Source organism: Caloenas nicobarica, chromosome 3 (genome assembly GCF_036013445.1).
Source record: "Caloenas nicobarica isolate bCalNic1 chromosome 3, bCalNic1.hap1, whole genome shotgun sequence".
Taxonomy (NCBI): Eukaryota; Metazoa; Chordata; class Aves; order Columbiformes; family Columbidae; genus Caloenas; species Caloenas nicobarica.
The window spans coordinates 86,241,726-86,268,865 of NC_088247.1; the positions used below are offsets into that span (position 1 = coordinate 86,241,726).

Sequence of the window (27,140 nt, forward strand, 5' to 3'; positions counted from 1 at the left end):
TAATTGCATGAGTAGTATTAGCTGTGAAAAGAAATTCTGCAGGGAGGTCTTTTTTCGCAGGAAGTTCTTTAGCAGCTTGTTGTAATTGATAGATTTGTTGAAGTTCATTTCCAAAACAAACTGCTGTTGGAGCTGCTAGAATTTGGCTGTGATGTATTCTATGTCTTATATTCATTGCATACTATGAAGTCATATTTAAAATTCACATTTCTCTTTTGCAAAGCTGTATCATGTTCATCTGAGGTTGTGCATAATTTATGTTTGTCTCTTGAGGAAATCTGAGCAAGTACCCAATTTAAATTCACAGAAATGTTGAGGAACAGAGATTGGTGGATGCATAAATATTTCCCATGTAAATGAAGAAATAACTGCAATGTATGGCAACAGCAGGACAGATTAAAAAATTTGTACTGAATGGCTAATGTAGTTTGAGCATCTAATATATTTTCTCCTTTTTAAAAGGGAAAATCTTGAATAAGAAAATCCTCTGAATTTAGACTTGTTTGTTTCTATGTAAAACTTAACATACAACTAACTGTTTCATGTTTTTTACAAAATTGCAAAACATAACTAACTTAGAATATGCTAATTTTGTAGTGCTCAACAAACACACTGTATTCCACTTAGAAGTCATTCATTTCCACTGTTCACAAATGGTCTTGAGCACAAGCCTGACAGATGCTTTCAAATTTAAGCTTTTCTTATGAATACGCATTTTTTGTCTCTATATTATGTTTTTAATTAGCTATATTTTCCATATTAGCTGTTGATATGAGTGCATTTAGATTTCAGAGATATGCTTGCCTTTCTAGACATTATTTTCTAACTAAACCATGCCATTGCAGGTCACTGCATCAGCAACAGCAGTATGACGGTGGCTCTGCTTCTCATTTGGATAGCAGCTTTCTTCTGGTCAGCAGCTCCATTGCTTGGCTGGGGCAGTTATACAGGTAACAGGTATCTTTCAGCTGTACTTAACTGGCACCTCTCCGCTTAAATGAACAAAGATACTTACCTTTCTTTTTTGCTGTTTGTGATAAACCAGATTATCAGTCGCACTCAGAAAATCATTCATCATGCATGACATACACGCAGAGTGTTGCCTGCTTTGGTATCAGCCATAAAGAGATTTATTTGAAAATATCACAGGAAAGACTTGGACCAAGTGCATATTATCTATGAAAAAAGAGAGGCCAGAAATATTTGGCATCATTAAGTAATGAGATAAAGGAAACTATCAAAAGACATCCTTCAAAAACTGTCAAGATTAGGAAGCTAGAAAAGAACTCAAGTTCCAGCAAGTTAAACTTGAAACTATAAGACACGCCCAAAAGATTTGATAAAACGGTTTGTTGAAAATATGAAAACTATCATAGCAGTAGAAGAAAAAGATACCAGAAAGTTTGTCAGTCCAAGAAGTTATTAGGGTGCAAGACAAGGCCATAGCAAAAAAGGAGGTGAGGGGGGAAAGGAAAAATTTTGAATAGTGGACACTGTGGTAATTCAGTGGTTAAGGGATATTTCCACACCAGAAAATTTCTTCATAGGAAAAAGATGGAGAAATTGTCTCAAACTAAGGCTCTAAAAATTCAACAAAACAAATCTCTAGGAACAATTGTTAATGATACAGGAGTCCTAACAACTGAAATACTGTGACTGAAATTGTCCAGTGCTTATCTGCCTGGATCCTGTAGGCATCTGCATCCTTTTAGAAGTCATGAAATCTATGAAGACTTATTAAAGCAGCTATGTGAATGTATCCTCTTACCTCAAAGCTTATGTATTTAATAAGTATCTCTGGACCCTTGAAATATGCATGTGAGAAAAGTATCCATTTCTATGATTGGTTAAGTCTTCTTCCCAAACCAAAATGCTACCAGGATATCAGGCTCAATAGATCTTTTATTTGAGTTAAAACCAAACTGTTTACTAGACTGTTCTAAATTTATGTCATGTTTTTGCACTCTGGATATGCCATAAACTTGGGGGGTTTGGACTGCTTGTTTTCTTTGTATCTTCTGGTGATCTGTGTTTTCTTTTTGACATTAATGTTATTAGCTCTTCATTTGTAGAAGGATCTCTGATGACCATTTTTGGCCTTTTCCTGGAGCAAAGGACTTCTTGGGCATCACTGTCTTGCAGTGTCTTGGGCATCCAAGTGCCCCCCTGGGTCCTGTTTGTACTTGGGATTCAATTCCTTGACAGTGGTCTTCAAGACCACTTCTAGGAGCACTCTTTCCTACTGAGAATCGTAACAGTTTCAGGTTCCTGGGCTGACTCTAAACACATTTCCATGGAGGGCACCTGTGGTGATATGGGAGCCCACCAATGGCAAGTTCAGCAGCGGAGCATGCAGCAGGTGCCGGCAGAACACAGCACATTACACCTGGCTGCCTCAGACCTCTCACTTCTTCCCAGCAGCTGTAGGAGTCCCCAAGGACCCCACTGATTTTTGGAAATGCCACTTGCCAGGGTCTCTGCAGTGGAGGAAAACACAGCTCTGAATTCTGACTCACAGAAAATCTGCAGAATTTTCTTTTCATGTCACCTGGCGGCTGCTTGCTTTTTTCAGTCAAAAATTTTCACAAACCAGAAACTTGGAATTGAGCCAGTTTTTATAGTTATATTTTTGAAACTTGGGGTCTACCAATGAAAAAGGCAAAGGAGACAAACATCTGTTTCTGTTACTGAACACATCCAGACAGCAACAGCTGGAGCTTTTGGTGTTAAAAACACTGAGCTCTTTTTGATGAAAATCATAAAAGAGATTTTAATCTTTTGCTCCTTTAATTCATAATGTCTAAACCTCCTATCACCTGTGAGGAATTAAGGGAATTTTTTTTTTCTCCAGATTTATCACTGGATGTCAGGGAGAGATCAGTTGCTAAATCATGCAGGCTTCACCTGTATCATATCTCCAGGACTTGTTAATACTTGATTTACATAATTTTGGTTCATGCTTCATTTATTTATAATTAGATTTGCTGCCATAGCTGTCAGGAAAAAAAAAACCAGCTTTTTCCACTTGAAAAGAAAAATCAACAATTCACAATCTATAGAAAACTTCTAATGCTATCAAACTCAAGTTTTATACGAGGATACATTTGCAAACACATCAGAGGGTCTAAAGAAGTCAATTGTTTTTCATAAAAGTATTTAAGCCGAGACTGCACCTTATTCCCACTGCCCTTTAGTTCCTGACCAGCTGGTGTCCTTTTTGTGAATCCCACTAGCTGCAAATCCTGCAATCTGCCTAACACCATTTTTAAGAGCCTGCAGCTCCTTTGTAGTTGCAGAACTGTATGCTTCTCATTAAGCAAAAGGTCTCGTATCTTCCTAAGTATTTATGTTTCATGTTTCCATAATCTTTATCATTAGCTGTATCGGTTTGCTTTCACGGCTTTTTCTACTGTAAAAATTTCATTGCCTTTTTGTTTCTACTAAAAAACCCTCAAGATTTTTATTTACTATTTTATTAAGTAAGTAGTGACTTCTTACATTGGGCATATTGTCTCTTTACAATTGCTTGTTATACTGATACAGTGCTCATCTTAGGAAGTTACCGTGTAGAAAATTATGACAAATAAGGGCAGATAACAGTCAATATCAAACCTGTTGAATGAATATCCATTTTATTTCTAATAAAGTATCATGATTTCCTATTCTGAAACAACAGTTTGTGCATTACGGATTTACACTGAAAATCTAAACAGGACAGAATTACAATACACATAAAAACTTGCTACAGTGTAGCTGGTCTTGAAAAATTGTTTATGTATGAAATCATGTCACAGCTCATTAAGTCAGAAAGATTAATCCATTCTTTAAAGTTTAAAAGAAGAAAACTACAGCATTTGAACCGATAAAATAATCATTCAAAAAGAGATTAACATTCTAAAAATGCTAACCAACTTATTTTTGCTTTCCAGATCGTATGTATGGCACTTGTGAGATAGACTGGGCAAAAGCCAACTTCTCGACAATTTACAAGTCCTACATTGTCTCCATTTTTATCTGCTGTTTTTTCCTACCTGTAACAGTCATGGTCTTCTCATATGTGTCAATTATCAATACTGTCAAGCTAAGCCATGCATTAACAGGACTGGGTGACCCCACAGACAGACAGAGGAGAATGGAGCGGGACGTCACCAGGGTGAGTTTGGGTTTCATGTTGGGTGGGATTTATCTCAAAAATCTGTCTTTCTCAAGATTGATCCCAACTAGAACAGAACAGAACACATCAGTCACATTTCATTTCTCTATAATTTATAGTGACAGAGTCTGAACTCACTGAAGAATATGAGGATTGTTTAAAACTCCTACCCAATCAGTTGGCTAGTATTTGTGCTATGTAACATGTGAAAAATAATCTAAATATAATTGGAGCAGGTTATACTGCCCAAAATCAAAAGTTTCGTTTGGCATATGCTCTTTTCTTTCAGAAGTTACCTGACTTCTGAGCATACACAGAAGTTACAGTGGAGCTTTCAATTTATTTACCATTGACTTAAGTCCACCTGAAACCCTCTTAATTCACATAAACATGCAGGAGACTGTAGCCATTTTAATTCCATTAGATGAAGCATTGCTCAAGCACAACACCATGCCAAAATGAGATATATAGCCTCTAGGTCTGCCTGGCTCCAGCAAAGCTAACCTTCTGCTTGCCTGTACTGTCCGGTGAGCCATACCCTCAGGACAACCTGAATGTTTCCCTTCCAGCCGAGTGTCCAAGCTGCTATTCCCAGTGTATTGCTTCCTTGATGTAGTCTTCCAGAATAGATTTAAGACTATTCTTCTGTTTTTTAGGTTTCTATTGTCATTTGCACAGCCTTCATTATTGCATGGTCACCATATGCTGTCATCTCTATATGGTCTGCCTATGGTCACCCTGTGCCCAATCTTACCAGCGTCCTTGCCAGTTTGTTTGCTAAGTCTGCCAGCTTCTACAATCCCATTATCTACTTTGGAATGAGCTCCAAATTTCGGAGGGACATTTTCATCCTGTTCCATTGTGCCAAGGAAGTCAAGGACCCTGTGAAGCTCAAACGTTTCAAAAACCTCAAGCAAAAACAACAAGAACCTTCTCAGAAAGAAGAGAAGTATGCAGGAGAAATGCACCCTGCACCAAGCCCTGATTCTGGGGTGGGAAGTCCAACCAATACCCCACCTCCAGCAAACAGAGAAGTGTATTTTGGTATTCTTGATACACCGTCTAATAACCCTGATATTGAATGTGATAGACTGTAAGTTTTTTGGCCACCTAACATATGCACTCACTTTGTGTTCAGGAAGACCCGCTTCAGATCAGCGCTCAAGTGATTTCTTAATTCCCAGTCCATCTGTTTCTTGCTATAGCACTGATGACTATGCAACTCAAGCAAATCAGATGGTAAAGTGATATTTTCCTTCTATGTAGGTACAAAAAGCCATGAAGCACATCACAACGTGGGCATTACACCCAGTGCCAGAAACATTTGATTTTCACATGCACGCAGGAAAAGGAGGAATGACTTGTGAAGAGCAGGCATTAGCTAACAAAAATAACTAATACGTCCCTATCCAAATGTTATTAATTAGGACATTACATTTCCAAATATGGTTTTTGCTCTTCAGGAGTCCCAGCCATAAAGGACAGTTTTATATCCATGGTGCTGTAGGAGAAGACAGGCCCTGCTGAGACCGCCGTGGAGCTGCTGCAGCTCCAACAGCCGTGGACTGGCATGCAAAGCCACCTGCTCCCTGCGGGCACTGAGGGGTGCCCACCATGGGCTCCCAGATCCTGTCCCTGCATGGTTGTGCATCTGATCCACTGTGCCTGACTCTGTGTGTGTCTACGTGGGTGCCAGGAGCTGTAGATCTTGGCATTTGCTAGTGGCTGCAGTCTGAACTGTGGCTTCATACTTTCCCTCATTGGTCTGCAGAATTATTTCCTCCTTCTCTGACCTTCCCAGCGAGCAGGGATCAGGAAAGCTGGCCTTTAATTTCAGTGATCTGTCTCCAAACTGGTTGGTTTTCTACCTGACTATTAAGGTGGAGCAAAAGATGTTATACAGGCAATGAAACAAAAAAATGACACTATAGTTTTAAGAGTACTGATGAAGTGTGGCATCAGGGCTATTTACAAAACATAATCCAACACTTCACTGCTGCTTCTAAAGAAGGTTTTTGTACCTGCCTATGGGTAAAAAATGACTTTTGAGTAAACGTAACTAAGTAGCGACTAAGGACAGTGATTCAAATAGCTAAGCTGTAGGCTTAAATTGGTAGCAAGACTATCAGATGTAATAATATCCAATTATTCCAGCAAGTTTTTTTTACAGATTTGAAGGAGATATATCTTCATAATTTCCCATCTTGGAAATTAACTGCATAATCAGAGACTTCTATAAAAACATCTCTGGATTAACTGTGGAAATTGTGGGTTCATTTACTGCCATTTGCAAACTAAGCAAGGAAGAAAAATCCAACAACATTAATTGCTAACCTCACTGCTATTTATGACTTTTTGGAATCTCACTGTCTGGGTGTGCTAAATTGTAGCTGTTTTGCAAAAGTATGCTTTTCCAGATGTGTTTCTTGGGAAAGATACAAAGAGAGCCGCCTTCATTTCCCCCATTGCTCTATTTGTTTTGAGAACATCACCTGTGTTTGAAGTTAAAAACAAATAAACATTATAAGTGACATTGGGGAACTATGTTTTCTTTCATGGCCGCAGATCTGAACTACAAGAGTATTCATTTTTGTGGAAAATTTTGAGATACGGGTGCTATTTCATTACCATAAATAATTAAAAGCAAACAAGTAAACGGTTTGCTTCCAGATAGAAGTGCATACCATAACGGCAGAAATAGACTAAATCATTTAGGGCAATATCCTGTCACAGCTGGATGAAGCCAGGCTGGGTTAGCCAAAGCTGGCACGCAGTTTTGAAAGCTTCTAGGCGTAGCATAAAATCCACCTTGGCAGCCACACTGGACTGAGCCTTCTTGCTGCTGAGAGTGCTCAGCCTTTCCTCCAAAGAGCATGACAGCCACGCATCCTCACTGGCTGCGGTTCTCAGAGGTACCTGCAGCCACAGGTGAGCCAGACACCTGCCCATAGATGCTCCAAGGCCATAGATGCCAGGCTAGCTTTCAGTCTGTATTACCACTAATTTATGGATGACTGGGAAAATTCTTGCCCTGCTGCACTGTAGTTGATCTGCAGGATTCAGACTCTTGACAGAGAAAGATGTGAAAAAGGCAAAGGGGAAGGTGGAGCAACAAAGCCATTTCCAAGAGCACCCACAAACTCCTGCTCAAAGCATGCCAGCTGAAATCTCTGCTAGTTCATATGCCATTGAGTGCACATGGTCAGGTTAGATTGGGGGAAGAGGAGGGAGTAGTAGAAATGAATCAGAATAGGAGAAGAGGAAAAATATAAGAGGAGGAGAACAAGATAAGCAAGGAAGCAAGAGGCTAGGAGCCAAAGGATGCATACCTGCTGACAGACAACTGGAAACATCCAATACAGCACAAGCCTTGGCTGGGCTGCAGCAGAACCCCTTCCTGCAGGGCCTACGGCTACTCTTCTTTGTGGATATATGATAATATCATGGGACTGCATAACTGTAGACCAGAATATCTGGTTTTGCAAGTCACACAAGGGAAAAGAGGATGGATGCCTTTGCAGGCAGCAGCTTGTGCTCCAGGTACAGTAACAGCAAGAGCACATTTGTCGCTGAAGTTATTCAGGTTAAAAAGCTTCCACCCCAAAAGCACCAGTGCCCTGTAGCTGCACCCATGACAGCAGCAAGTGGCTGAAGGCAGAAGAAAAGGTCCAGAATCTCTTATCACTCGAGTGCAGGTAAGCAAATGTTCTTCAGAGTTTCAAGCATCTGAATCAACACAAATCAAATTGTAAAACACTTTGCCTGCGTCCTGTGTTTCTTCCCCTTGTCTCCGGTCCCACACGTGCCCAGACAAGGCTGGTCACTGCTGCTGCCTCCACAGATGAGTTCCTCTGCCTGTCCAGCTCATGCTGCTGGTCAGGGAGGAGCAAAGAGCCCAGGGGCTTAAGACAGTCAGCAAGGATAGACACAGTTTAAATACACTGAAGGGACATGATGGGGTTTTACGCTTTTTACTCAAAAACAAAGAAGTACAGTGCAAACAGCATAGGGTGTCCTGGAGTCAAATTACTCCTCCCCATAACCTTGCTGCTCCCCACAACATAGATTTTCTTTTACAATGGACCATCCCATCTGGGATGGTCTTACAAGAGAGCTCCCACTCACCTTGTCAAAGCAAAGGACTACCTGCTCCCAATGTTTTCTCTTTAGAAATGCTATTTTTTTACATTAATGCAAAAAGCCCATGGGTATGCCAAAGGCAGGGCCAGATGTCACATCTCAACAAGAGAGGACATCCCATCCTAGTGCTGCTGCTTCACCTTGCATGAAGGCACACAGCAGCAGACAGTGTGGGCTTGCTAATAGGACCTGGTTCTTCTGCTACCTCTGCCAGGGGCCTTTTTCAGTGTGTTTTGTATTGAAGGCATTAGTGCCAACCCGCACAAATGAGCTCTCATGACTATCACTAGTATCCAAACGGTCTCCTGTCATGTGGTAGAAGAACAATATTCGGATCTTCCTCCCTTTGGTGTAGAAACTCCACCAGATAGGCTCCTTCTGTCTCTCCTGCTCAGCCCTGGACATGACTCTGAGATTTTGTAAGTGTTGAAGTTGGTTTCATGTATGGCACACTAAAACTAAGTAGCATCGTTAGGTAGAAGGCAGTAGGCCAAGCGATCCTACCATTTCCAAAGGATGCTCTCAGCATTTGCTGTCTTGTTCCACCAGGATTCGAGCCAGATTAGCTCTGTTTTACTGCTAGATGCAACAAACTCAGCCGAAAAATCCCTGCTAGCTGTTCATCATCCATTTCTGTACTTACAGCCCTGTTGACATCATTAAAGCACGCCACCAAAAATGACATGCCTGAACACAGTAAAATTCATTCAGCAAAATGTTTGAAGCCCTTAAGCCACACTTTAAAATTTGCCTTTAGCTACTCCACATATTAATTTCCATTGATTAGTACACTCAGCAGGTGAGTTCTTAATGGTTATGTAATTCATGTATTTATGTGTGTATCAAAATCTCATCAGCTCTTACTTGATTTCTTATTACAAATATTATTCATAATCATCAACAGATCAGTATTATACCATAATCACTGCAGTTATTAATCATGAAGGGCAGTCATTAATATTCATGTGTACAACTTGGCCTTGCAGGTGGATTACCAATATCCCTGTCACTGACACAACTCTTTCACTTGGGCTACTCACTTCTGTTCAATTTCCACATTTCTGGTTTGGGGGAGAGAAAAAAAAAAAAAAGTTATACTTATCATTTGTTCATTTATGCCAAGAAAAACTTTTGGGCCCACATTTCCTCTGCCAGATTTTTTTGCCAAGCTGAAAATCCTTTAGAGTGTCAGCACATTGAAATGCACAGCAACATTTCTTAATAGCTTTGACATTTCTAATGTTAACACGAATAACTGGAGTGTGTAGTTGGAGGGAGTGGGATAGCATACTGCAGTCCACTCCCTGTTCTTGGTGTTATTATGCCTTTTTATCTAATGACTCATGTAAAAGCATTTATTTAAGCAGAGACCAGAAAACAGGAAATCCCCCTCTACCTCTCTTTAGACAGTGACTTTGTTACAATGTGAACTACTCAGACTTGCACCCCCTTGCTGGTTCTCTCTCCACTCCTACAAATCCTTCATTCTTTGCAGTACAGACTGACAAGAGAGATCCATCCAAGCATGATCTGCTGTTTGGCATTTTCCTTAGGAGCACAAGATGGAGACAAAATTCTGTCAAGAGGGTATGGCTGGACAAGAACATCATTTCCTTCAACCCTGGTGAATGTTCTCACCCTGGCCAATAATAAAAAAGGTGGGTAATGCTACCAGGTCTGTATTTTCAACTATCCTGGAGACAAGCCAGCCTGGCAAACCAGGTTCTCTTGCAAGGTTGTGTGTGTCTCTCTGCCTACCTCTCAAATTGCAAAAGGGTTGGAGTTTGAACCTTCTTAGTACATCAACAAATGCAAAGGATTTTTGCAGCACTCCAGGAACTCTGCAGACCAAGGTGAAGATGCCTGCAGGGTCAAATGTGGTTGTGTCTAGTATGTAGTCTGAAGTGAATCATTCCTATTTGCAGCAAAGACTCCACAGTAGCTGGCCCAAATCCCGTCCTGCATTGATGATCTAGTTATATGGAAAGCTCCAATACTGTGTGCAATTGTAAAAAAAAAAAAAAAAAAAAAAAAAAAAACCTCAGAGGTCTTCATGGTCAGCATATGTTCCTGCAATGGCAGTTATGTGATTTGAGATGAAGCAGGCTAAAAGCTGAAAATGAGATCTTCAGAAGAATAGACCTACTATTTGATACACTTCTACACAGATCCTTCAAGATGCTTTGTGCCTGGAAGACTCTTATAAAACTTCATATACCCACATTCAGATTAAGAGAGGTAGCTAAGTGAACTGCAGTGACTGCAGGAGAGAACAGAAGCCTGTCATCTGGGCCTATGTTTTTCTCTACAGTTTTGAGTACACAAATATGTATTTAATACATAGTTCTGAAAGTTTGGGGTTGCACTTTTTGGGGGAGATAATCTCTATATAAAACAACAGCTTTTCATAAAAAGGAAGCAAGAATGCATCCTTCTTGATACGCAGGAGAAGCACAAAAATAAATCTAAGATTTAAGTAATGAATAGTAATACAATAAGAATGCAGAACAATAAGAAAATTTCTTAATGGAAAGGAATAATCCCATTGTTAATACAAAAATCAGGGCCACACTGAATGATAAAAACTAAAAAAATCCAAAAAGAAATGTCTACCAGCTGTCTGTGCCAATAGTCGTCATGTTCAATGCTCATTGAATGAGACAAAAGCCTTTTGGGAATAACAAACACACAACATTTATTTACGTAATAGGATGTAACCTCATAAAACGAGAGTGGAAGGACTTACAGAAATCACTGCAATAAACACCCTCCCTTGCTGATATCTGACACCTGCCAGCAGCTTTTGACACTGTATGCCAGCCAGCCTGGTTGCTGGAAGGAACCGCTATGAGAGCAAAGCTGGGCTGGTCCTGGAGGGTGCAGATGTGGCCAGAGGCACATCAGACTGGTCCAGCACAAGGTCAGTGCAAGCTGCTCGAGCAGGAGCTGCTTGTGTGTGTCACATCCAGCACAGTATTTGCAAAAGGAAGTATGAAGTCAAGAATAACATTTGGTAGCACAAATGAGAGCACGAGCACATCTTAGTGATGTGACCTGGCAAAGCCTTACCATGTGCCCAAGATAAGTTTCAAATGGATTCATATATAACCTTCACACAGAGAAGTGGGAGAAGCTTAGTGAACTCAGAGCATGCTTTTCACCACTGGTAAACTGCTGTATGAAAAGAACAAAACTAATTTATCTGAGAACAAGCTAGTCAATCCCTGGGATAACGTGGCCTATACGTGGATTTAAAGGGAATGGCAAACAGGCTTTAGCTCAGCCTTGACTGATACCGTGTTACCTGACAATCCAGTCCTCAGCTTCCTTTGCTGAAAGGTGGTCAAGTATAGCAGCATTCTCACGTGTACTATAAGAAAAAAAAATCAGCCCAGGCAAATGACCAGTTCAAGAATTTGGGAGTTTAAGTCCCAGCTCCAGAGATGAGACCCACATCTCCCCACAATTTGGGGGAGCTATTACCAGACCGTTCCCCATCCTTGGAGTCATGGCAAGGGAAAACATTCACTTTTGGAAAGCTGATACACCTCATTCTTTGAAAGACACTGTACATTCTTAAAAATACGCATGCCCGTAAAGATAACGTACCTTAATGTGATGGCATGGACAGGGAGTCCAAAGGAGGGAGGGTAGAACACAGTGAAAGTCCCTGATCACTGCCTGACTACCAAAGCACAAGAACACCTTGGCAAGTCAGGAAGACTCAGGTCAGCCATGCAACGTATAAAAGGACAAAGAAAGTGGGCTACCAGGACAGTAAAATTGCTATGCTTATCTCATATTTCACTTTTCCCTGGGATGACACAATCCAACTGAACCAGGCAAACATCTGCACGGACCAGGCATGTAGCACAGTGTATTTGCCCTGCAAATTGCTTTCATGGGTTGGCAGGCTGGGAGTGCAGATTAGACCCATGTCTGAGGAGCTGTTGCCTTTTTGGTGAGCTACAGTACTGCTTGAACCAGCTATCCTTTCTTTGGAAGACAAATATCATGGCTAGATCATGGCTAAATTCACAAGAAGATCTTAAACATTTCAGCTTCTGAAAGAAGTCAAAGCTTTCACAGGAGGTGGAGCATCTGGGATCAGAAAGTGTGGGAAAAGGTGACTCTCTTAGAGGGCTGTGAGGAAAGACCAGGAGAGCTCTAGGATAACCGATCAGATAAAGGAGCCTACAGATAAAGGAGCTGAAAACTTTGACAGTCACAACTCACACCTGAGAAGAGTAAGGCTTTGTCAACTTCTGGGCTGCAGCAGTATTTAGCAGACTTGAGTCTACCTCAGGATAGTTTAGACTCCCTCTTCGCTTATGCCCCACTCACTGACTTTGTGTAATGGTTGCTGGTGCCCACCCACATCTCTATTGATTTGCTGTGACTCTGAGGAGAAACAGCACCCTAGTTTCACATTTTCAGTCTAACAGAAATCCCGTGTTCCAAGCTCCATGTTTGCAGCTTGTTTTATTGCCACATACCATATTATACCCAATATGCACTATTGGTAGGTACTTTGGCAACAGATAAGGAAGAGCACAGCCAACAACCAGAAAGTTAGCTCAGGTGAATACAACACCAAAACACTTTCTACTAAGAATTCCTGCTGCAAAGCAGGCACAGCTTTTCCCAATTGCTTTTCATCATCCAGCCTACTAGGAAAATGGAACATCACCATGGAATAGTGAAACATGAGGAGTTCCCACAATGTTAGCCCTTACCAGCTCTGTCCATAAGGAGCCCTATAAGCATTTACCATGCTAGCAGCCAAGAATAGGCCTAACATATGCATCAGAAAAACACTATCAACAGTAAGCTCCCTGAAGTCCTCCTGCAGAGACTACATGAATTTGAGGCCATTTCCCCTTTATAACCATATGCAACAGAAATGAAGTTAACAATGTTAGTTATATTGCCACAATCTGCACCCAGGACAATACTGGCTTCATTAAGTTATATTCTCCAAATAAGACCCACTCAGTGAATCTGCTCAATAACCTAAAGACTTTTCCCTAATGCTTCCATCTGCAAAATCTGGAGTTGTACTTCACCCAGCAGGTTCAGTTGCAGTTCAGTGGGCACAGTCAGGTCTAGGGATGCTCAACATATGTTCTCTCAGCTGTAGATCCCCAAGGTTTTTAATGAAGATGACATGCCTCAGTTGCCTCTAGTCCTGAAGAGTCTGATTGCTTTCTGAATAGCAGAATGCACCCAAAGCACTTCTGCCATGAAAAAGTCAGGTTTGTCTTATTTTTTTAATATTGGATCTTGCTTGGTAAAGCAAACTAAAAACTAGCTGTAGTCTAGGCAGTCACAGTAATTAACAGTGTTGAAATTATTTTCTCTACTTAATCACAACAGCAGGTTTACCACAGTTTTTGGTCTCGTGGACTTACATCATTTCACTGACCTACCTAATCTTCAAAGAGCAAAACTGTCCTGACCATAAAAATCCCCCATTTTGAACTGGGAATTTTCATTCCTTAGGATAAGGACAACGCAGCAAAGCAAGCTTCTCCAGACCATGTAAGAAAACCAGCTTATCACCGTTGGTCTGTAAATCCCTGTATACGCCCAGGTTACAAACAGAGGACAAAAGACCAGACTTTAAGGCAGCAAGGGCTGCTATTCAAGCCCTTCCTTGACGCCTGGATAAACCCAGCAAGGAGTAAGTATGATCAGTAGGGCCAGAAAACTAGCCTGGTCTGTGTGGCTGATCTTCCGTTCAGTACTGCTTTGACTTAGTCACAATTATTTCAGGCTTTGTTAACCAGGTGTGGGTCGATTTGACTTGCTCAGCAACAAGCTTAAAAAACAAATAAACAAATTAATGAAGGAAGCAGAGTGTAAAAGTGTTTGGAAAGGGTTGGGAAAGCCAGGAGGAGCAGCTGGCACATCCCTGGTGGGACATCTCCCCCCAAACACGGGCACACAGAGGCACCTTGTTAGCTTGGTGGGGACAACAACGTGGCTGCTCTTTGAACCCCGCAGCCCTCGGGACAGTGACATTTCACTGGGACTCAGAAAACCAAGGAGGAGAGGGATAAAGCCCCATATACCATGCAGACATCCAGGCTTGCAGTTAAATAAACTCCAGAGACAAATGCTAACATTTGCAACTGCTGCCCACTTCCAGTCCTACAATGACATCTCAGCAAGGACTTACATAAAACTTCCCTCTAGACCATCAACCCAGCCTTCATTAGACAACAACAAAGAAATGTCAGAACTGATTTAAGAGTATATCTTTAGCCCTGAAATGAGTGTTTGTGCTTAGGCTGAGGGAGGAGAGTGGAGTGGGAAGTGGAAGATTGAGGAGTGTTCACAATTATTCACATTGCAGTCACAGAATATATGTGTAGGGCTATTCATTTGAAATGTTGTCGTTGATTATGACATTCAGCTGCAGAAATCCCTAAATACATTTAGAGACAACTCCTCTGCATGCCTGGAGTGATGAAAATTCAGGGCTTTGGCTCAAATTCCTTGTACCACCACTTCAGTCCTGACCCTCACTGTGTAAAACATCGTGATTAAGAAGCTGTGTGACTACAACAAACCCCACCATCAATTGTCTCCTTCAGAAAGAGTCATCACACCTGCATCCTCCCTGCAGCTTCTGCCCACAGGGCCGAGGGAAGGAGAGACAGAGGGCAGCAGAGGGAAAACATCTCCTCTTCCTTCTCGGTCATGCCCATGCTATGTGTTCATCTGCTTCTTGGAGCAGGGGCAGAAAAGGTCATTCTTTTTTATCCTAGAGATAGGGGACAGAAATCCTGTTCCCTTGAAACCAACAGCAAACCGATTCATTGTAACTCGCAAAGATTTCATCCACAGCATGTCAACATGAGGCCAAGTCACAGAACAAGTGACATGTCTAGAGACAGGAGGACGCCAAGACCAATTCCTTGTGCACTGCAGAGTAAGTTCAGTCCCTCTTGTCAAAATTATTGTGCCTAAAACTGTTGTCAGACTTTTTGAAGCTTTGTAGATTAGGAAAAATAGCCACAACAACAACAGTAAATTACATACTAGCCAACAACCATTTACAGTGCAGAAACTCATGAAACCTGCACACATCACTTCTGCCAACCACTCATGGGGTCTCTGGGACTGCTCTTTTCCAACCTGTTGATTTCCACTCTATATATTAGTTGACGTCAGAAGTGACGATGTTGCAAATCTCTTCTGCAATTCCAGCCCAAGCACTAACGTCTAGTTCCTAGGAACCATAGTTTTCATAGCAACTGACTCCATGGAGATTTGCTTGCACTATCACAGATTGCTACAGAGGAAATAACAAAGACATCACAGAATGTCTTCAAAAGCTCTTCCCAGAAAAAGAAATATAAAGAGAGAGGTAAATGAAATCTAGCATTTGTACCAGTTTCCTCAGTTACAGGTGCTGCTAAGTTCTTGATCACCCATTTTCTGAACGCAGCTTGTTGATGCGTCATGGCGTGCATGCACTGCTCTTGTAGAAAAGCAGAGCTGATGACAGAAAAAGCTGGTGTGCAGAGGGCCATACTCAGTTTTCTATTGAAGTCCATTTATCTGTTGTCTTTCATTTCTTGGATCTCTTAGCAGACAGAAGCCTTATTTTATGCCATGACTATGACCTTCAGAAAGTCCAGCCTTGGAAATGCAAAACAAACCAGATAGGGAGTTTATTCAAAACTTCCCATAACTAGGTAGAGTCATTTGGCAAACTGCATCTCTCACAGTAACACCAATTTCTTTCCCCCCCTGCATGTGAAAATAAATAAACAGAACAACAGACTAAAAGCAAACAATTGCTTATCACAAATTAACCCAATTTATTACATGAAATCAGTAATTTCAATTTTCTTACTCATTCTTGTGAGCTGGCTTTTTACTAGATGATGAAAGGTATTCACTTATTGAGAGAAATTAGGAAAAAAGCAAGCCGTAAAGCATTAATTTTGTGAAGACCAAAGAAATCCACTTCAGAGCCACCGAAGCTTTAAAATATAATCTTTAAAATGTAATTTCAAGTAAAAAAAAAAAAAAAAATCACTGTCTGCTTAGGTGGGCAAAAACAGCTGAAAGGAAACAATTGTTGTTAGCAGGTTTCTTTACAGGCTTTCCCGTGCAGTGCCACAAAGGAGACAAAGTGAGCTCCTGACAGTATCCCATCAAGCACCCAAGCTTTAAGTGTGGATGCAGAGTAGATATACAAGCTATCCAGGTCCACAGCAAAGAGGGCTCAGTGGCAGAAAGCCTGTGTGAGGAGGACACAGTGAGAGGAGAGCTCAGCAAACACAACGGGGGCTGAATGCTGAACCGCAGCCTGAAGCACCAGGGCTGTCAGCAGCAACTCCACCACGCCAGATCAAACAGCCAAAGCAATCAGTGAGCTGTAACGCAGGGCAGTGTGTCACGTTTAATATTGCAGCTGACACAGCTTGGTTACATACTTTATTAGCTCATTTAGGAGGGGAAAGCATCACTTTACGTGGCTTTGCAGGCCTCACACCTTCTCTTATGCTGAATCAGGATGATCTTCTCTGTTCTCCCTGCAAATACGTGTCAGACACGTTTCTCACTGATCATACATGTCTTTCACTTTATGGTAAAGGACTCACAGAAATCACTGAACAGCCTAGGATAAACTCACCACAGAGAGTTAAAAACAGCTTTGGGCTGCTCTGCCTCAGTGAGCTGCCAGTGGAGATGCAGAAACTGAACCAGGATCTGGACATAGCAAGGTATGGCTGTAGCTGTAACTCACCAAAACTAATGCAACAGATGCCTTGCTCAGCCTCCCTCTGCCCCTAGTTATGCCCTGGCCTTCCCAGCCTCTTACCAGGATGCAATAGAAACCATTAGGATTTTGCAAATCGAAGTTGGAGCACTGACCTCAGCACATGGTGTGGTGTTGCAGGGCTGTGAGTGCAGCAGCAGGAAACATTTTCCTTTTGCCTGGTCCTGAGCAGCTCCTTCCCCAGCACACACATCTTCACGGCATGTATCTGCAAAGCCCTCGATGTCTCTGGAAGCTGTGAGGACTGTGGGCATCCCTCACAGGGCTGGGAAAACCAGAACCTGCCTGCAACATCTTTTTTGTTGTTGCTGTATTAAAAAGAGGCAATTTCCTCATACATCTCTATCTCTTCTGACAGAAGCCACCAGTTTCAAAGCTGCTTGTTGAGCTATTTGCAGAAGAGCTACCTTACTACCATCAATCCAGAGGAAGCAGGCCAGGTTAGAGGACAGAGCTCTCCTACAGCAGCTCAGGTTTGGGAAGGCAAGGGCTGGCCAGGGCAGCTGCGGGGTGGTCATTAGCAGCTGGAGATGGCAACAAGCAGCTGTGGGGAATTACCACTTCTAGGATGCCTTTTGTGGAGCAAGCCCTAGGAGATAGGCTCCTGGTCCTCCTACAGATACATGTCCTTCTCTCTGTCTTCAGTAACCCAAGCTCCTTTTCAAACTTGGTTCTGTAAGATCTGTGCTTCTCAGCTTGCTTTTCTGCAAAAGATACTTGCCTTTCTTTTCTTCTGATACTTTATAAGAACATGTATAGAATTTAATTTTCTCTCTCCTGAAACATTTTTTCACTTTCTTTCATTGTTTGCTTTCTTCTAAAAAGAGCTTTGAGAACTTAAGTTGAAAAATGTCAATTATTAAAGTAGTTTGAAAGCCTTTATAGTGTTTTCCATAGTATAAAACACTCTAAGGAGTTAGCAAGCATAAAATGTAGAGGCTTTCCTCTTACAATTCTTATGGAGATTTAATGCCAGCAATTATAAGAATGCAAATGGTATTTCCAGCTTAACCGTGCTTGTCACTAAGCAATTTATTAGAAGTAATTTACTTAATTTGGGGATCAAAATGCAGATCTCACCTTATAATATATGGTTGTGGCACTGAAGGCAAGGAACAGAGAGAGGATAAGAGGATAGGGCTTATTCAGAGAGATTTATTTTTCCTAATAAGATTTGAAGAGTTTTGGGTGGGCTTTTTTTTTTTTTTTTTAGTGTAACAAAAGAGCAGCATTTCTTCCAAAGGCTTGATTTCAGAGAAGGATTTTAAAATACATTGGGTCTTTCCGTGGCCCTTAAAGGCATCATAGAAGAAAGATGGCTCTCACTTGCTATTCTATTACTACATTACTGAGTTTATAGTTAACTGAACTGCTACAGGACAAAATTATGTTTATGCATACTGTCCGCTTTCTGCTTTTTTAAGTGGAAATGAATTGTGAGAAATTACCGGCTTACAAAAAGCATAGATACAGGCTACTGCACTGCAGAAGCTTGTGTCTACATCTTTTGTCCCTTAGGGTACACCTCATAGCTCTGTGTGGCTGGAAATGCCCCAAACAAGTTGATGCTTGGATAAAATGATGGAAATTAGCAGTAAAAAGGTTCATAGCAGTTCTTCACACCCCTGCACTCCCCAGCCCTGACCCCTTTGCACACACATTTCAATAAAAGCTTAGTCACAAATACCCTGAGCAGAAGGAAGGGATGTGAGTGTCCTGCTTGCAGCCCTGTCCCAGAGCCCCCAAAGTGGCAGAGCTACTGTCTAGCCCAGCTGCCCTGGGCAGACAACAGCGTTTCCAGTGTTGGACTGGTTCACACACAGCAGAGTAATTTTTAAAACTTGTTTTAGTGACTGATAGTACTCGGGAGCTTCAATACCTTGACTGGTGATGACCAGTTAAACACCAGAATCACCATTACTCCTATCCCACTGGAGGTGAGAGCAGCAGAGAGATGGGGCAGGGATGGGGAGAAGAGCAAATGCTGGCATTCCTGCCAGTCCACCGGGGTCTGCATGCCCAGAGAGGTCCTTGCCATCACTCTGCACTCTGCTTGTATCCATACCACAGAGCGCCCAGGTGCACTCCCCAGCACCTTCCCTCTGCCTTCTCCTTCCAGCAGGACCTCAGTTTTCCCCTCCCATTTGTCCATTGCCTTTCCCAGCACTGCCAGCCCCCAGCACCAAAGCTCTACAACCTCTTTCCTTTCCTTCCCGACTAAATTTAACCTTGCTGGAACATGGGACCGTCTGTTTCTACTATGTGTACCATCCCCCAAGGAAGGTTTTGACAGCACCTGGATCCACACAAAGAGAGGTTTATGTGGGTGCAGCACCACACAGGAGTTGGGGGGACCCACTGTATTCCCACCCCATGCTGAGATCCCCTGTTCCTATACAGGTACATGGGCATGCAACCCCGTTCTGCCCTCCAGCAGGATCCTTCCTGGAAATTGTCCCTCCCTGGGGGCAAATGGGCCTCTACAAGCACAGTGGGGCAAGAAGACCCTGGAGAGGAACCAAGCCATCGCCATTCAACTGGGAGAGAGCGAAGTAAGCCCTTACGTGGTGAGCCTGTGCACGGGGGTGCATGCAGAAGGGCTTTTCATGAACCCTGGCAAATAACTGTTTCGAAAGACGCATACCAGTAAAGAAAATACCCTAATCTGCCCATTAGACACACTGGCAGTTCTGGCTCCACTGCTTGTTTGGACACTTCTGCTTGCCAGAGCAGCACTCTGATTTCTGCGTGTTGCCTCCAGAAACACTGCATTTTGTACAGTCTTCAGTGCTGAGAGCCAAAGCTGGAGAAGACAAGGATAAGGGCGGCACAGAGGGGATGCATTCAGTTGCTGGGATGCAGCCATGAGCTCTCTACTGTGAAGTGGCTTTTACTGGCATCACCTACTTGCTCTGATACCTGATGCCCTACAGAGCATAAACAGAAAACACATCGGGAAAATAGTCAGGAAGAACAGACTGAAGACTGTTACTGGGTTTACATTTTCCAGGCCTGATTTGCAGTGAATAGTCGAGCTTTACTGCCAAGATATGGGGCAGTGGGATCCAGAGTGAGATCTGGTATTCTTGGCAAACTGAATTAACGGTGGCAGTGATAGCACATGGCTCACACTGGAAGTAAGCAGATAGAGAAAGCATGCTGAAAAAGCCATTTGTATATTCTGAGAGCGGTAGTCCTCAACTGCAAATTTCAGCACTGAATCCAGCACTGCTGAAACTTTTGATTAACAAAGTGCACTCTCCTAAACAGATGACTTGATTTCTCATACAAGGAGCTTTATGCTGATGAATCAGGTTTTATATGAGGTAGTACAGCAATGAAATATATCCCACTTACTCTGGGAAGACTCAATCCCCACCCACGCTGGATTGAAAATGAGCAAAATCCATATGTTGCACTTCCTACAGACCTAGTTCTGTTAAGTCATGATACATTTTCGTCTGCAATAACTGCAAGTTCTGCCAAAAAACCAGTTCTTAAAACGTATTTCCATTGTGGTGCCACTTGGTTTCTGATAGTGGACTGGTGAGATACGAGCATCACAGTCCACCTCCATAATGTCACAGCTTTTAAAGCTGGTTACACCCTTTCAGATCCAAAGGCCTGTGGTCACAATCAGGGCAAACTCCTCCCAAGCAGCCACCCTTGGCATTTCCTCATCCCAAATGTGACAGTGGCTGTTCCAGCCCCAGTATTTATGGTTCACTTTATTTATGTTTCAGTACAGCATTTGTGGCAGCCTCTGCTCTAAATCTGGCATGGGGAATATGTGGCATAGGAGGTATGGGTAGATTCAGCTACAGGATAAAAATAAATATTTTGATGGTCATGATAGTTCAAGTGCATCCTCCATCTGCTTTCTTTTTTCCTACAGAGCTACATCTTGAAATAATTGAAGAAAAGCAATAGCTTGACATCACTTCTTTCTGGTATGGTCAAAGCTCTATAAGCAAACCCAGCTGACTTGTTGGTCCTTCTATTGTCTACATACCCATAGCTACTGCACTACACATTAAATTGCTATCCAAGTATACAAACACTCTTTACAGATAACAGTAACTTCTGAGTTTGCTCAAGTGCTGCATTAGATTCTCTTTCCAAGCCTGGGTCCACTTTTCTTGTCTTTTGATTATTATAGAAGCAGATGAGGTCAAAAGTTTCAAAAAGTGACTGTCCAGAACTTAAAAAAAAATATTCAAATTCATGACAGTTAAAATTGCCAGTGTTCAATAGGAAAGACTCAAGTTCTCCACGTATCAGTCATAGAAAAGGGTCTCTTTTCCATTTCCCACAATGAACCCTCATATTTTGAGCCTGCCCAGCCATGCTAGCAAGCTCCCAGCCAGGCCCCATTCCCATGCCATACACCGCAAGAGATCCAGGGCAAGGGACTTGTCACTTCTCACTTGAACATTGCCTCCTGGTAAACCTGAAAAGGCTGATTTTTGTCACCTTTTCTCCCTGCCTTCCCTACGGAGCAAACAAATGAACCTGGGGCTTACTGAGAGAGACCAGCTTCTCTACAGTCTCAGGAAACATGGCCATTGCCATCTTCACTGAGAAACACCCCGTGGGTCAAATTTACACAGTGTAAGTTTGGTATCCATCCATTTAAGCCAAGCATGCCAACATTATGCATTCGTTTGGCCCATGAGATCTCCTCATTCATAAAAAGAAAAAAACAGATGCCTGGCTACCCAATTGCTCTAATTATTTAAAGAAGTTTCTGATGCCGGCAACATCTACAGCATACATAATTCAGCCTCCGTACCTTTCTCAAACACAAGACAAACACATCAGTGTATTTTAAACAAGCCTTCCAGGACATTGGTTATTTTATTTACCGAAAGTCAATCTAGATGCAAGTGCTTTAAGAAGTTAAAGCCAAACAGTGTTAACCCCCTACCTGCCTTGCCATCTCAATTATACTTTTAACCTTCTATTGTATTCTCCCCATGCCTTGTTTTCTTCATGTATAAATGGTTTTCAATCACAGATTACCTTAAGTGAAATAATGCATAAGTTAGTATTCTATTTCACATAGCCTGAGAAATGCAGAAAAACTGCAGAATTTGAACTCCACTGCCACTCGTTAGGAGTTCAGCTCTAAGAAGCGTGGCTGCACTGTCTTTGAACAGAGCCAACACTGCCAGGCTGTGCATGACATCTTGGGGTGTTACAGCTTGGAGAATATTCTGCTCTCTGATTCCTGTGGTAGTATATGGTGGAAAAGACTTGAAGGTACTTGCTTGAGAGCAGAAAAGTTGTTCCTTTCTGTTGAAGCACTTGGATGGGATTAGATGTGACATAGCTATGCGTGATCTTGCAGAAATCATTTAATTTGCCTGTGCTTTCTGTCCTTATATGCAGAGTCAGGACTTTATAGTACTGGCTTACTAAGTTTGCAGTGGTCAGCTGAGAAGATACATCTAACAGTGACTGTGTAATGATCACAAGCCAGTGATCTCAGTCCTGGTCACTTTAATCCCTTGTACATTTCCTACTCACAACCTGGAGAGCAAAGGATATCATGGTTTTAAACGCATTGGCCCACAGCCCCATGCCAGAAGAACAGCATGCACCTTGGGTCCTACAAGTGGGACAAAGACCCAGCATGTAGGAGACTCTGCACTTTCCCCATAAAAATTTCCCAAGGAAATCTATTTCTCTAAATCTTTTGCAGGCACAGCTTGTTCTGTAACATAGATTATTATTTTCTTTGCGTACATCTACACTAGTAGATCCAGGAGACCCTTCTCAGTGCTGGGGAGATGAGCACAATGGGTTGTGCTGCAGCACATACCTGCTCCACGAGATGTGTGTACCCATCACCACCTTGCACAGACTTCTTGGAAACAATTTATGGCCTTTGAAGCCACCATCCTCTGCATCCAGATGTGGACCTACTATGTGAAGCTGCTATACGGTAAAACCTTTTTTCAGTTCCCCTTTCTAAAAAAGTTTGACCTGTTCATGTAAATGAAAGGCCAGCTGTGATCAAAAGGTTATGGGCCGAGTAAGAAACTTGGACTGAATTTGGACACCTGAGTCCAAAACTACATCTGTCCCTGATGGTGCCATAACAGTTATATACAGTTGTGTTGTTGCCCGTCCTCACCTCAGGGGACGTACCACTTGGTGAGTGTCAGACCCTGAACAAGTGAATTTATTTGTCATTTCCAAATAGGAGAGGCTTCCCCTACCTAATTTACCTGTGCATCACTGCATGCAGAGGGAGGGAGACATGAGGGATCTTACATTTTTGTGTTGACTGAAACATGTAAGTCCACTAGTTAAATTATAAACAAAACCTTCATTAAAAAGTGTTGAAGTTAGATTTGTAATGAGGATGAGATGAAGTCTAGTGAGCGTCCCTTTACTGAATTCAGATTGTCAGCTGCTGCCCAACATGGCCTTTACCCAGCTGTTACCCAAAGCAATGCCTTTTAAACAAAAACTGTATACCTTAAAAATTCCGTACAACAGATGATCTCAAAACTAAGATTTATTTAAGGGTCTGTGACTAAGATCCATCAGCAAGTGTGTGATCTTCTAGGCCTGCTGCTAAACCCCTTTGAAAACACCAAACCTCCTTAGCAAGTCTTCACCAGATTCTCTCTTCTGTCTGCACTGACATTGCTTGCATGCATCTTATTGTATCTCTCGCTTTCTGCTGTTGTGTCTTCCGGAGCACAGGTAATCTCTGTGTAGATCACAATTCAATGCAGCCACTACATTCTGCTCAAAAATGAAGAATCTTCTCAAATTCCCTTTGAAACCAAAGTATTTTGACTCACTGGTCTTGTTTGTTAGCTGCTTCATTAAGACTTTCAGGGGACAGGTTAGAGGTCTGCGTTCCTTTGCTTTCAGTCTTCATATTACAGTGGAAAAAAAGCTACTCTGCATGCCAGTGCTACCCATTTGGAAATGAGTACTGCAGAAATTTTGATTAAATATTTTACTGAAGAGAGTTACTGAGCTGCTGCTGCTGTGGTAGAGTGAGACTGTAATATGCATCAGCCTTACTTACTAGGTATGTGTGTGTATTTGTGCATATCTATGTCACAAAGTAGTAAAGACTCTGCCACTTGAAATTTGTCACCTACTCTAAGTGTGCATTCATACATTTAATGATATTTTCAATGGATCCTGCTAAATCCTTTTTTACTAACTAGCAAATGAAAATACAGTATAGTAAAACTTAAAACAAGTACTACCAGTTAGCAGAAAACTCAAGCAGAGGCCTCTGACTAGAATTGACGGTGGAAGACATGAATGCGTGCAGATACGGAGCATTTGTCTATCCCCTAGACAATAGTGTTCAATACCTATTGTCTTCAAATGAGTGGCTTCCTGACTGCATGGTCAGCTCTTCTGCAAACAGATCTTGCCCTGTGGCAAGTCCCAGCACAGAAGTCAAGACACACAACGTGGTTCACCTTTTGCTCCTGCACTTTGTGTTGCCATATCTTAGATGGCTGGAAATTGCTTCTATCAGGAAAGAGCACAGGCAGCAGCACTCGGAAATGTTGTGATAAAAAGAGACAGCCAGTGCCCTCCTCAGTGTTTTGTTTTGATACTCTTCAGCTCTCCATTACACACGATAATGAGAGGCTGAATACCCTGGATAATGACAAACCTAGATAGTTTTTCTTTTTCTGCCCACTCAGTGTTTCTGCTCCACGGTTCCTGGGGTGCTCATTTCCAGGATGCCGGGCCAGCTCACAGGCAGTGATGCAGAAATGGGCCAGCCCACTGGCAGCATCCTTGACCTCGAGCCCTGAGCGGAGCCAGCCAGGCCAGGAGAGCTCAGGTGGGTGCAGCATGGGCAGGGCTGCACCACGGCTGGGTTTCTGGAAGCAGTAGAGCTGTGTTCACACACCGCTGCATTTGAGCTAAGTCCTGCCAGGTCCATGCTGGATCTTTGCCCTTGATACAATTTACCCACAAATTAGATAATCTGTCCATAGAAAATGACAAATGGATCTATTGGCTGTTTCTTTTGTAAAACTAGCACCCTGCAGCAGCAACAAGGAAGCACGACCTCGGTGTAGGCACTGTTGCTTTGACACCTTGCCGGCCGCGTTCAGCATGCCAACAGCTATACCCCTCAATGAGCTGATGCGAGTACCAGAAGCTGAACTTCAGGAGGACTTCTTGCCTGTGCCGGTTATCCTGGCTGTCTGCTGCATCCAACATGTCAGCTCCGTTACTCAGCACTAGTCCAGCTGTTTCTGTGCATTCCTGTCATGTCCACTGCGGGCACAGCCTGAGCTGTCCGACCATGTCTTGGTTTGCCAGAAGCTCGCTCTTCAGTACTCTCACTTTTGGTTTGAGATCAAGAGGCTTCTTCGATAACCGACTGACTTGAGTCTTTGAAGCCATACAGGCAACTCAACTTGTACATAGATGCCCGTGGATTTCTGAAAATAATCTACTTGAGTGGAAAATAAGTGGCTAAATACCAGTGAAGGTCTGAGCACAAAAATTTTAGAGTGTTTCTATCAGCATCTGCAGCAAGGTGTTGTCGTGGGGACTTCAGCCTTCTAGTAGCACTGGGAAGCGACACATAGCCACTTAGCTGCAAAACCCCAATATTTAGACGTTTGGCTTCCAGTACCTGTGTACCTCTAAATTTCCAGTCCTAAAGTCTCAATCCTTTTGCTCATGGTTATCTGAAAAAATAAATCTCAGCAAGCCTTTTGAAAAGAGTGATGATATGTTAACTTGAATTAATAAGCCTTTGGGGTTTGGGGTTCTTTCGTTTATTTGTTTTGTTCGTTTGTTTGGTTTGGTTTTGGTTCGGTTTGGTTTTTTAGTAGGTCTTCTAGGTAGATCTGCTAACAGAATTGCTGTCTGGAGAGGCTTTCTGCCAGTCCACTGGATTCTGCCTCACAAGGAATTACCATGGCAAGCTTGAACTTGTGTATTGAGAGAATCAAATGAATTACGAATCATTATATCTTAGTAACACAGTTGGGACTTTTGATAAACCTTTGTTGCTGTACGGTTTATTGATATGCTGAGCTGTAATACAGTTTCCATAAGAACTGGAATAAAGATTCACAAATAACAGGTAATCACTTTCCCTCAAACCAAATGTATTTACAAGATTGTTAGATCAGAAGTAGCCAGGTACTATGTGTCTTTCCAGTGTGTCTTCTGGACTTTGTCTCCTGTATTTATCATACATTTTGATATGTAAATGTTCACCAATAATGATCTTAGATAAAACAATGTATATTCACTCATATGTATTACCTACACACTTCTGAATCCCTAGGTGGAATTGCAGATTATAGTTTGCACTCCAGCATCCTGGAATATGACACCAGCCCTTTTTGTGATAATGTTGTAACTGTTGTGATCTTGATTCTCTCAATAACATTTTCTTACCAAAGAATTTTAGGAGATCTGTATACAGATATTACTTTAAAAAATTAGTCCTTTTTTGTACCTCATTTGGCCAGGTCACACTTAATGAGTGCCAGTTTAGAAGTCTTTGAGAGCATTTTATTAAATTCCCTCAGCCAACCTCATCAGAAAGGAGTCCCTGCTAACCCTTGTGTCATACTTGTACCTCTCTGTGCCCAGGCTCACATACTTGCTCTGTCACTAATCCTCCAGCTTCAGGGAAGCTGTTGAAGGAACATGACGTTATTTACACGAGTAAAGGCATCAAAGCCTGTCTCTTCAAAAGCTATTTTTCCCTCTTTATATATTACTTGTGCCTAACTAATCTGGTATTTAAAATCTTTAGAGCTATGTAGTTTACTCCTGGCTACTACTAGTTGTAGTCCTTTTACTACAGTGTTGAACTGCACAGGGAGGCTGAAAAAAAAAAAAAATGAAACAAAACATCAGTCAAGTAAAGCTTTGCTTCCCAAAAGACAAAAACTTGACAAATCTGACAGGCTAGTGCAAAAAGGAGCACAGAAATCCCTACCAAAAACATGTGGGAGGGAACATATATTTAAAATAGGACTGCCTAATTCGGCTGCTAAATCAGTGTAAGGAGCTCCGTAC

At 42.1% G+C, this 27,140-nt stretch overlaps 1 protein-coding gene across 1 annotated transcript in view; it reads left to right on the top strand.

Annotated features, from left to right (window-relative positions):
* The window catches only part of LOC135987670 (opsin-5-like), a 29,196-nt gene extending 23,903 nt beyond the window's left edge, over window positions 1–5,293 (top strand). The window contains exons 4-6 of the mRNA XM_065632710.1: window positions 846–950; window positions 3,930–4,153; window positions 4,810–5,293. Coding sequence (XP_065488782.1) covers window positions 846–950; window positions 3,930–4,153; window positions 4,810–5,250 — 770 coding nt within the window. The 3' untranslated portion in view covers window positions 5,251–5,293. The remainder of the gene's footprint in view (window positions 1–845; window positions 951–3,929; window positions 4,154–4,809) is intronic.
* Window positions 5,294–27,140: the final 21,847 nt, after the last annotated feature.